Source organism: Erinaceus europaeus, chromosome 7, assembly GCF_950295315.1.
Source record: "Erinaceus europaeus chromosome 7, mEriEur2.1, whole genome shotgun sequence".
In the NCBI taxonomy this organism is placed as follows: Eukaryota; Metazoa; Chordata; class Mammalia; order Eulipotyphla; family Erinaceidae; genus Erinaceus; species Erinaceus europaeus.
In genome coordinates this window covers 34,292,475-34,304,564 of record NC_080168.1, presented here as the reverse complement: position 1 = coordinate 34,304,564, position 12,090 = coordinate 34,292,475, and the positions used below count along the sequence as shown (strand labels likewise).

Sequence of the window (12,090 nt, the reverse complement as noted above, 5' to 3'; positions counted from 1 at the left end):
ATAGATTTTGTTGGTTCTAATAAAAACTGAAAATTGGATAATTCTGATAAAAACATGAATCAATTAGATGAAGTACGTACAGACTTCATGTACTCTGGGAATCTGGGAGCCCCTCCCCCTTTTTGTCACAATGCAATGGATAAGTTGATTTCTAAGTGGTCAGAATTTTTTCAGTGAGATAATGAGGAGGCAGCCTAACTTAGTGTCTCCAGGAGAACTTTGCCTTGTTTGTGTTTTCCATTATGCTGTTTTATGTCTAGGAACAGAGTTTGTGTCTAGATAGGGTCCTCCTTCTTTCCCTCCTCCCCCATCTCTCTCTCTTTCCCTCCCTCTTTTAGTTGGATAGGACAGAGAGAAATTGAGAGGGGAGGGGGAGATAGAGAGGGAGAGAGACAGAGAGACACCAGCAGCCCTGCTTCACCACTTGTGAATCAACCTCCCTGCAGGTGCGGAACCAGGATTCTTGAGCAGGTCTTTACGCTTATGTGCACTTAACCCAATGTGCCACCACCTCGACCCCTCTGGATAGGGTTCTCAGTGGTTTAAAATTAAAATAGAATCATTTTTTTTCTTTTTTTAAAAATTTATTTATTTATTTATTTATTCCTTTTGTTGCCCTTGTTGTTTTGTTGTTGTAGTTATTATTGATGTCATCGTTGTTGTATAGGACAGAGAGAAATGGAGAGAGGAGGTGAAGACAGAGAGGGGGAGAGAAAGACAGACACCTACAGACCTGCTTCACCGCCTGTGAAGTGACTCCCCTGCAGGTGAGGAGCCGGGGGCTCGAACCGGGATCCTTCCGCTGGTCCTTGTGCTTAGCGCCACCTGCGCTTAACCCGCTGTGCTACCGCCCGACTCCCAAAATAGAATCATTTTAAGATGACCAAAATATAGAAGTTTAGTTGAAGTCAAAGAGTGATCGTTTCTTCCAAGTTTTCCTGGTCAGTTTCAAGCCCAAGCATGCGTTTTCTCCTTACAGTTTCAAATTCAGTTACTGTCTTCATTCCATAAACTCTTTTCATTCATACATTGCCTACTATGATGGTTTTATATAACCCTTCACAACATTTTGTTTCTGAGTTAGAATTGTTTCTTAATAAGCAATCATTTACATTAAGCGTCATCAAAATTTTGTTTCTAATACTTTATTCAATGCTAGTGGCTGAATCCCTTTCCTTCTCTCCCTCCACTTTGCAGCCAGATAAAAACATAAGCAAACCAATAGATGTCACTATCTCCCAGCCCTCCCCAACTCCAAATAGCAGATCTCTTACTGTCTGCTAGAAAAGACTGCTGCTGGGACTGGGTGGTGGCGCACCTGCTTGAGAGTACCTGTTAAAAAGCACAAGGATTCAGGTTTGAGCCTCGGTCCCCACCTGCAGAGGGAAAGCTTTGCAAGTGGTTAAGCAAGGCTACAGGTGTCTCTCTGTCTCTCTCCCTCTCTACCTCCCCCATTACCTCTCATTTCTAGTTGTCTCTATCCAGTAAATAAATAAAAATAAAAATAAAAAATTTGAAAAAAAAAACTGGCATCAAATACCAAACTTGGATTTTATGGAGAATAACAACATCACACTACTGCCAGAGCATAAGGTCAGTCAAATAGATCAGAGTGGACTCCGTCTATTTATAGCAGGGAAATGTGCTTGCATGTTGTTTTCCAGTCTGAGAAATACTCACGGTCTTGCCTCAAACTGACTCAAAGAGCAGGTAACAAGTGATGTTGAAAAAGATGAATATTTCAAAGCTAGAATTTATACAACTTCAACCTTGAATATCTAGAGCTTTGATTAATAAGAAAAGTCATAGGAGTTGGTTCCAATAAGAAGTATGTTATCAATCAAAGTAAGATGGACACAGATATATTCCTGTCACTATCTCTAAGGCTTAAGCTAGCTCATACTGTTTACAGTTTTTAATAGTTTGAATGAAGAAAGTCTTGTCAAAATTCTTGGTTTCTGGGATCAAGTTGGTGACCATGGTAAGAAAAATATGCTCCCAGGAGTCAGGCAGTACCACAGCGGGTTAAGCACATGTGGCATGAAGCGTAAGGACCGGCGTAAGGATCCCGGTTCGAGCCCCTGGCTCCCCACCTGCAGGGGAGTCGCTTCACAGGTGGTGAAACAGGTCTTCAGGTCTATCCTTCTCTCCCCCTCTCTGTTTCCCCTCCTCTCTCCATTTCTTTCTGTCTGATCCAGCAACAATGACATCAATAACAGCAACAATAATAACTACAACAATAAAAAACAACAAGGCAACATAAGGCAACAAAAGGGCAACAAAAAATACACTCCCAACCAGACTTTCTCATCAACTATTATGAATAGCAACATTAACTAACACTAAACAGAGCTTACTGTGGGGTCACACAGTTCTCGGCATGCTTCATACGTTAATTAACTCAATGTTAATAACAATCTGATGAGGTTTGTTGTCCTATTCTGGTGAGCAGTCTTAAAAAGGGTTTTCTGAGGTCACACAGCTAGTTAATAATAGGAGTAATCAGCAGACACTTTATCTAAGAACCTGAGTTCCATGGTGGCAACGGCCATACATGTGTTGAAAGACAGAATGGTAGGATCCAGTGGCATTTGCTTACAACGTGTGCTGCTAGGTGTAGACACCCAGCGGTGGCCAGAGAGAACTAGAGTTAGGAGAATCTCTAACCTACAGCAGAGTGGGATTTTTACAAATAGCTCATGATAGATAATGCCAGCAAGATCTGTTGTGTCATGTCATATGTGTCAGGGATTATAGCCGGATTAATCTCTAAGGCTAGGGAACTGGAGGGAGTCACATCATGGTAATGCAACAAGATTTTCATGTTTGAGACTGAAGTTCCAAGCTCAATCCCCCAGTACCACCAAAAGCCAAACCTGAGTAGTGTTTCTCTCTCTCTCTCTGTTTCTCTCTCTCTCCCTCTCCCTCTCCCTTTCCCTCTCCTTCTCAAATAAAATATATTAACAAAATTCCTAAGGCTAGGTAAGAAAAATCACTTTTTAAAAAATTATCTTTATTTTATTTATTGGATAGGGACAGACAGAAATAGAAAGGGAAGGGGGTGATAGAGAGGGAGAGACAGAGAGACACCTGTAGCCCTGCTCCACCACTTGCAAAGCTTTCCTCCTGCAGGTGGAGACCAGGGGCTCGAATCTGGGTCCTTGTGCATTGTAACATGTATGTTCAACCAGGTGTGCCACCGCCTGGCCTCTGAAAATCACTTTTTTAAAAAAGTATTTTATTTATTTTATTTCTGAGAGAGATGCAGAGAAAGACACAGAGAGAAATACCAGAGCACTGCTCAGCTCTGGCTTATGGTGGTGTGGGGGATTGAACCTGGGACTTCAGAGCCTCAGGCATGAGAGACTCTTTGCATAACCATTATGCTGTCTACCCCCACCCTGAAAAATCACTCTTGATGATTGTAGATACATCCCTTGTTGTGTGTATACAGCATTGTCTCTTTTTAGTGGGTACTTTGAGGTAGCTGATAAGAACCATTGTATAAGTGAATCTGTGGTACCCAGATTGTGTCTTCAATGAAATCTTCCTTCTAGGTCGGGTGGGAGGTCTCAGGTGCTCACTGACCTATGCAAACACTGTGCTCCCCTCAAAGGGGTCTGGAACTGACAGGCAGGGGTTCCATAATCCTTATCACTAGAATGTCTTCAGCTAACATTAATGAGTACTTGTGTGGCATATTTCAAGCCTTGTTACATTTTGCCCTTACCAGAACTCTGTTGGAACTGTATATACAGCTAATAACTCCAGCTCATAGGTGTGGCTCAGAGAGGTGAATCGATCAGCCCATGGTCAAGTAGTCTATAAATGGGGAAGATGGCCACAGCTCAGCCAGGGTCCAGTGCCTGATGTTTTGCTTTTTGCTATTACTGTTCTGTGTTGTTTTTTTCCTTTACTAGATCACTGCTTAGTTCTGGCTTCTGATGGTGCTGGGGATTGAAACTGGGACCTCAGAGTCACATGCATGAGAATCTGTTTGTATGACCATAATGCTATCTCCCCTACCCCCAATTTCTAAATCCCTGTATTATGTGGCCTCAGCTGTATAAAACATGTTGTAGAACATCCCCAAAGGTGGTATAGGGGCTAAAGTGACAAACGTGTAAGCACGAGGTCCTGAGTTCAATCCCCAGTACTGCATGTGCAAGAGTGATGCTCTGACTTCCATCCTCTCTGCTGTGCACATCAATAATAAATAAAAAGACCTTTTAAAATTAATTTTAGAATCAAGGACATAATCTACCTACAAAATATGAATTCCAGGACTTTCTGAAGCATATTCTGTTTCTTGTGCCTCAGTGGATACCTCTGCTCTACGGCGAGGGTAGAGGGTCATTTTTCTGCCAAGGGCCATTTGAATGTTTATACTATCATTCACGGGACATACAGACTTATCAGCTTAAAAGTTAGCATTTTTATATTGCAGTTATTTAGGTACAGCAGAATAGGCAAAGATGCAGAGACAAGCTAGTCATGATGGCCAAGAGCCATGTTACCAGGGCATGGCTACAGGGAAGTGACATGGCAGTCCTGGGGAGGAGAGCAACAAGGGCAGCAGGAACAGGGAGCGACTTCCGGCAGAAAGTCGATTAAATAAACTTCCTATATACCCACAATGCCTTGTGGGTTTGTGTAAGTCCCTTGTATGCTCATCAGGCTGATGTCAGCCATGTGCTAATTACATTCGTGTCCCAACAATTCCACTCATCATGTTCATGGCCCAACAGAAAGTCTTTGGGATCCCGGGACCTGAGGAGAAATGCCACCCAACCTCAGGTGATGCATCACTGTGTGTGGCTAATGCCAGATGTTGGGGGTCTTGTCCAGGCTGTTTCACTCTTCTGTTCTTTTTCTAGGAGGCCATACAACACAACTCCTTCCTGGAAGAGGAGAGGAAACTGGAATATGGAAATGTCGATGAAGCATTTAAAGTAGTTGATCAAATTCTTGAAGGTAAAAATATCTGAACAAAAATGGTAAGAGTGCAAAGGGGAAGCAACCCTAGGAGCCTTCCACGTGTGTTGAGTTTTGCACCTTCTAGACATTGACTGTCAGCTCTGGTGGGTGTCTCTCTTGGCAACAGACTCCTCATTCACAGGTGTTTCCTCTGGCAGGAGGGTGGAGGGAGGCAAAGTGGGAGCCCCTAGCACTGGCCCGTTTAACCTGTGTATTGTCTACCTGTCTATACTGACTCTTTCTGTTCATGGCTACCCTACAGGTCTGGAAACTTGAGGCCCAGAGTGGTTGAGAAACTTGAATATGGTCATACAATAGTTCCTAAGTAACAAAAGTAGTAATGGGCTTGGTTGCTTTTATTTTATTTAAAAAAAACTTTTTTGCTTCTTTATTTTTGGATAGAGACAGAAAGAAATTGAAAGGGAAGGGGGAGGGAGAGAGAGGAAGGGAGAGAGAGAGAGAGACCAACTCAGCACTGTTAGTACTGTTTCAGCACTTGTGAAGTGTCCCCCCTGCAGATGGAGACCAAGTCTTGAACCAGGACCATGTGCATTATAATGTGTTCACTCTACCGGGTGTGCCACAACACAGCCTCTTGGGCTGCTTGATTGCAAAAGGAAAAATTTCAACGCTTTTGTTTCCTTCTCTTTCATCTTTTCTCTTTAACTTCTTTCTCCTTTACTCCATCTTTCTTTCTTCCTTCTCTGCTTTCTTCATCCTTTATTTTCATCTTTCTCCTTTCCAGGCTTTCTTCCACTACATATGCATCTGATTAAGACTGCGTTTCCAAAAAAAAAAAAAAAAAAAGGCTGAGTTTCCCTTCCTTTCCCTCTTAGATAATATTCAACTATATCTTGCCGATCAAAGTAACTTTTTATTCTGAAATAATTTTCAGTGTACCAAAAACTTGCAGAAACATTAAGGAATCTCCCATTTGTCCTTAGTCTGCTTTGCCCAATGATTAACTTTTTACAAAATTTAGACTGTCAAGGGTCTTAAATGTCTCCATACACACTGCTATGCTCTGCTGTGATCCAACTTGTGAAAGCTGTGCCTAATACCTGCCTTGCAAAGTACAACTTGTCCAGATATTTCTGTGAGGTGGGGTTGAGCTGTCTGTACCCTATCTCAGAGCAGAGAATAAGTTATCTGACATTATCTGTTGTTAAGAGAATTTCCAAGATACTGCCTTCTAGTGCATGTTTGCATTGCATATTTTTTCCATACTTTTTCCTCCAGCCCTGGTTCCAAGCAAAGGAAGAATCAATCTGTCTTAAGACAAACTATCCCTGAACTTCCAACCAGAGCTCTGTCCAAACACTAGAGTGTTGTTATTTAACTTAAAAAAGGAGTTTTGGGGTGCTGGTGGCTGCCTGTGACGCATAAAAGAATTCTCAGTGGAAGCTGGGAACTGGTTTAAACAATACAAGGTTTATTAGGTTGAAACAAGTAGAAGGCAAAAAAAAAAAAAAGCACTTATCATCAAGGGTTAAGAGCACTCTAGGTCTATAAAGTCTGAATATAGTTATCAAAAGTTTAGTCCCATAAGATAAACAATTATCAATTCTGGTAAAAGTTGCTCATGGCTGTAGAGGGGGCTAAGAGTTTACGGGCTAGCAGAGTCACACGTGTTCAGTTCCCAGGAGAAGTAGCCACGGCACACCTCTGCCGAGATGCTTCTTACCAGGAGAAGAAGCAGCAGCCAAAAAGAGCAATGTGCTCAAAGTCCCTTGCTTTTATACATTCCCTTCTCTGAAGTACCGCCTCAGGGTGACGTCATTTGCATGTTAATATCGCCAGACTCCTGCTGGGGTCACCACACGAGCTCATCCTGTGTCTTAATGCCTTAGCTGTGTTCCACCTGAATCTGGCTAGGAACTGGCTGACTAAAGTCATCTGGAAGCTACAGAAAAGAGACCTCATGCAGTCTCTTAGCCAGCATTCTTCCGCACACTGTCTTCTTGGTTCTGTGACTTGGCAGGATACATCTCAGGGCTCAGTCTACTGATATTTTTTTAAAATTTAAATTTTTTTTTATTTAAGAAAGGAGACAGCAAAACCATAGGATAAGAGGGGTACAGTTCCACACAGTTCCCGCCACCCAATCTCCATATCCCATCCCCTCCCCAATAGCTTTCCCATTCTCTATCCCTCTGCAAGTATGGACCCAGGGTCGTTATGGGTTGCAGAAGGTGGAAGGTCTGGCTTCTGTAATTGCTTCCCCGCTGAACATGGGCATTGACTGGTCGATCCATACTTCCAGTTTGCCTCTCTTTTTCCCTAGTAGGGTGGGGCTCTAGGGAAGTGGAGCTCCAGTACACATTGGTGGGGTCGTCTGTCCAGGGAAGTCTGGTCGGCATTGCGCTGGCATCTGGAACCTGGTGGCTGAAAAGTGAGTTAATATACAAAGCCAAACAAATTGTTGAACAACCATAGACCTAAAGACCGGAATAATGCAGATGAAGTGTTGGGGGGGGGGTATTCCATGCAGGCTCTTGTGTACTTCAGCTTTCAGGTATATATTTTCCCTAGTTTATGGGCACATGTGAACATATGCTCTATCTCAGGGGACCTGGACTATATTTAGGTTTGGGGACTTTATTGGGGAGTGGACCACCTGGAATGGAATTAGAGAATACTATGAAAGGAAAGGTGTCACCCGAGTGATGAAACTGAAAGGTTGTCATTCCACACCTGAAGTCTCTGGACACAGTCTGAAGTGAAGCATGCTGAGGTGGCACTCGTTGCATTGATTGGGTTGCGATCCGCAGATGCAATATTATTTGATTTGAATTGAGAGAAGCATGCAGGAAAGTGGGCCCCACCCTAAGGTTCCAGGGTTGGGGGAAATATAGGCTCTATAGTGGAAATGTGAGGTTGCTGCTGTCTTAAGGTTCAAGAAGACAATGGATAGTTATTGTTATCATCACATTATTTGGTGATTGGGTTAACTTTGAAAAGTCAGAAGCTGAAGGCATTTCCCCTCAGACCAGGGACTAGACAGGGCTGTCCACTATCACCATTACTCTTCAACAGTCTACTGATTCTAAAGTCATGTGCCTAGAAGAATGCTGATCTACTATATGAATCTGCTATACGGATTATCAGAAATAAATCCATGGGCATTTGGCATTTATCTCTGTGTGTGGCACATAGAGATCTGTTACTGTGTGTAATACTGTCACTAGGCTTAGATGGTTTTGTTGTTTCTAGAAGGGTTATCTATTATAGAGACAACATACTATCATTTGTCAAATCAAGTGTTTTTTAGATTTTCTCATGATAAGATAGATGCTTGCCTATGGATTTCTTTGAAATTCCCAAGAGGAACCAGGAATCTGCTTTTCGACAATTCTGAGTGGGAATGAATTTGTTTGGGGAGTAGAAGGAGAATTTTTAGTGTTGAGAGTTCATGGGTGTGAGCCTGTTGGAAATATCTGTGCTTGAGAGGATTCCTCCCCTTCAGCCAAAATATATTCTTACCTCAGTTCTTGCCATAATAAGTGGGTGAGAATTAAACTACTATATTGAGAATTTTGTTGATCTGTCTCTTGAATTTTAACCTGTGACCTGCCGTAGACCTTACTGATAAGCACAAGAATGATTCAGGAAGATTTTTAAAAACATTAAGAAATTAATATAATTTTATTAGTGGCTTAATAATGGTTTAGAAGGTTATAGGTACATATATTACCCAGCATCCACCACCATAGCTCTATGTATTCCCCTCCCCCAGTAACCACTATAGTTCCTTCATGTGTGGAAGATAGATGACTAAAACAAAATAATAAAAATAATAACAAGGAGGAGGAGGAGGAAGAGAATTAGGAGAGAAAGCATCCACACTGTCTATTGGGTTTTGTGGCTATTGGGAGTCAGAAGTTTTTTGAATGGTATGAAGTTATAAACCAAAAATCTCTTAATTTTGTGAAACAATCTTACATCACTAACCAAAAAAAAAATGAAAAAAAAAGTAACTGAATTCCTAAAATGTCTATGTTGCCAACTTAACTTTTACATATAGTAATGAGGCTGCTGTTTTCTATAGTGCTTGGCTGGAGTGGTTATTGTATAGAAGTTTCTGTCTGGGGGCCAGGGTGTGGTGCACTTGGTTAAGTGAACACACCACAGTACACAGGACCCAGGTTCAAGCCCCTGGTCCCCATCTACAGTGGGAAATCTTCACCAATAGTGAAGTAGAGCTGTAGGTATCCCTCTTGTCTCCTTCCCTTTCCCCCCCTCCCCTCTCAATTTCTCTCTTTATTGATCCAATAATAAATAAAATACAATAAACTAAAAAAAAGTTTCTGTCTTGTTAGGTTTCCCCTTTATGGTTTCAGTCTGAGAGAACAGACTTCTCTCTCCCTCCTTCTCCTCCTTCTCTTTCTCCTCCTCCTTTACCTCTTCCTCCTCCTTTTTTATTTAGTAAGACAGAGAGAAATTGAGATGGGAAGGGGAGAAAGACACCTGTAGGCATGCTTCACCACTTGTGAAGTGTCCCCACTGCAAGTGGGGAGCAGGGGCTTGAACCCAGATCCTTGAACGTGTCCTTGCATTACTACTACATGTGTTTTAACCGGGCGTACCACCACCCACCCCTTCTTTTTTCTTTCTTTTATTTTCCCATCCTTCCTTTCTTCCTTCCTTCCTTCCTTCCTTTCTTTCTTTCTTTCTTTCTTTCTTTCTTTCTTTCTTTCTTTCTTTCTTTTTTAACACTGATAATATCTTTAGTTAAAGGGAAGTGAGAGAATTCTCCCACACGGTCAAAACCTAAACGTACAACCATACAAAGAAATGAGAAGTGTGTTGTTTATGTTTTTTACTTTTCTCCAAATCATTCCACCGGGGAAACATTGACTTACAGGACAGTTATCATCAACAAGTGAGTGCAGATTCTCATACGGGCTACTTCCCCCTGCCCCCGCCGCACCCCCCCCCCCATCTTTGCCTGTTGGTACTTTTGTATTATTGGCTTTCCTAGTCAGGAAACTATGAAGAAAGCAATAAAAGTAAATAGTTGTACTACTGCCCCATGACTTTCCATTATGTCTTTCCTTGGGTCCCAAAGTTCCTATCTGGTCTGCCTTCTTTTTGACATCTTCCAGAATCTTTTTGTGTTTTGTGAAAATATAGTGTCCAAGATTGTTGGCTACACTTAGTAGGAGGAGTAGGGAGAAGTTCATCTATTCCATCTAGTCATGGAACTGGGAGTCTCACTACCATAGCATTTTACCTCTAGAAAATCAGACATCTTCCCCTAAGACGCTGTAACCTACTGACTGGGCAGACATGACAGATGCCCTCCACAGAAGTTTACTTCAATTCTGCAGGTGTAATGAAAGTCGAATGCTGCTCTTGGTCAACTTTAACCATGTAACCTGCTACCCCAAGAGAATCACCGTCAGTGGCCCTTCTCTGTAATGGGAGAACAGCCAGAGAACACTACCTGCCATATCCCATAGCCTCCTTGACTGGCATCTTTTCCTCTGACAGGTGAGATACACATGGGAGGACAAGAACATTTTTATATGGAAACTCAGAGCATGCTTGTTTCCCCCAAAGGGGAGGATCAAGAAATAGACGTCTATGTGTCCACACAGTTTCCCAAATACATACAGGTAATGTGGTATCACTCTGGGGGTGGGGTGGGTATGTAGCCTAAATAGTTTCTGTCAACAAAATATACTGAAAACCATTAGAGACAGAAATGTCATTTTAGAAACTAAAGGGTTCTGGAGTACTAGTAGCTATACTCACGTTGGTGTTACCACTTCTGTACTTTCTGTATTAATTTCTTCTTTTTTATATTTTTTTATTATTGAATAGAGACAGAAATTTTTAGAAGGGAGAAGAAGATAGAGAAGGGAAGAGACAAAGAGAGACACCTCCAGCCCTGCTTTACCACTTGTGAAGTTTCCCCCCTGCAGGTGGGGACCAGGGGCTTGAACCTGGGTCCTTGCACACTGTAATGTGAGCACTTAACCAGGTGTGCCACCACTTGTACCCTCTAACCACCTAGTTTGTGTATCATATGCTACATGGTAGCAAGACGTGTGAGGGTTGTCCCACCTTGGCTGAAGAAGGACCAGCTTAATGACAACTGTTCTCATTCACAGGACATAGTGGCCTCCACCTTGAAACTCCCAGCTAACAAGGTCATGTGTCATGTTAAGCGTGTCGGAGGGGCATTCGGGGGGAAGGTGACCAAAACTGGCATCATGGCAGCTATCACTGCATTTGTTGCAAACAAGTAAGGACAGACTAAAAATAAAAATAAAAAAAATCTATCTATCTATCATCTATTTCTGGCTTAAGTGGAGATTTTTTTTTTTCATTTTGCTTACCTTTGCATATGCATATCCATTATTCCTTGAACATCTCAAATCATTAACATAGGGAATTAATTGTCTCTGGTGCAGGTACATTTAGAAGACTTAACTTGGGAGGGGGTAGCACAGTGGGTTAAACTCATGGTGCAAAGCACAAGGACCAGAATAAGGATCCCGGTGTGAAACCCCATCTCCCTACCTGCAAGGGTGGGGATGGGGGTTGCAAGCTGTGAAGCAGGTCAGCATGTGTCTATCTTTCTCTCCCTCTCTCTGTTTTCCCCTCCTCTCTCCATTTCCCTCTGTGCTATCTCCTTAACTAGTGTTTACATGTTGACCTCATTATTTTGTGCTTCACCCTTTGGGGGGCTTTTATCTAGACACTTGTCCTTGTTCATTTCTCCAATATTTCTTCTTGTTGGTTTAACCATTTTATATATTATGTTATGAGGTCCCTCTCTCAGTACTTCTCAAATTACTGATCACTCTTGCCTGGATTGACTTGTGTCTAAGTAAGGTAATTAAAGGGTTTACAGTGGTGGAAGTTGACAGTTGTTTCAATAGTATTTTAATCCCTGAGTTGGAGCTCAGTGGCTTAAAAGCCTCTTTTGTGCTTTTTCTTCCCCATGGGAGCCTGAGGGCTTTTAAGCTATACATAGGCTTTTTAGCTTAATTACTGACTACTGACCAAGAGATAAAGCAGGGTGGGGCAGAGATAATCCAGTGGTTATGCAAAGAGACTCTCACAGCCCCACTGCTAGGCCACTGAAGTAGAGATCTTCTCCTG

The 12,090-nt window shown here is 42.2% G+C and overlaps 1 protein-coding gene across 4 annotated transcripts in view; it reads left to right on the top strand.

Annotated features, from left to right (window-relative positions):
* LOC103121601 (aldehyde oxidase) overlaps positions 1 to 12,090 on the top strand; it is a 108,818-nt gene that overhangs the window by 56,339 nt on the left and 40,389 nt on the right. For all 4 annotated transcript variants that reach the window (XR_009550667.1, XM_007532126.3, XM_060194175.1 and 1 more), the window contains exons 20-22: positions 4,878 to 4,974; positions 10,471 to 10,595; positions 11,094 to 11,227. Coding sequence is in view for 3 of the 4 variants with exons in the window: in XM_007532126.3 (XP_007532188.1) it covers positions 4,878 to 4,974; positions 10,471 to 10,595; positions 11,094 to 11,227 (356 nt within the window). In the remaining variant the exon portion in view is untranslated. The remainder of the gene's footprint in view (positions 1 to 4,877; positions 4,975 to 10,470; positions 10,596 to 11,093; positions 11,228 to 12,090) is intronic.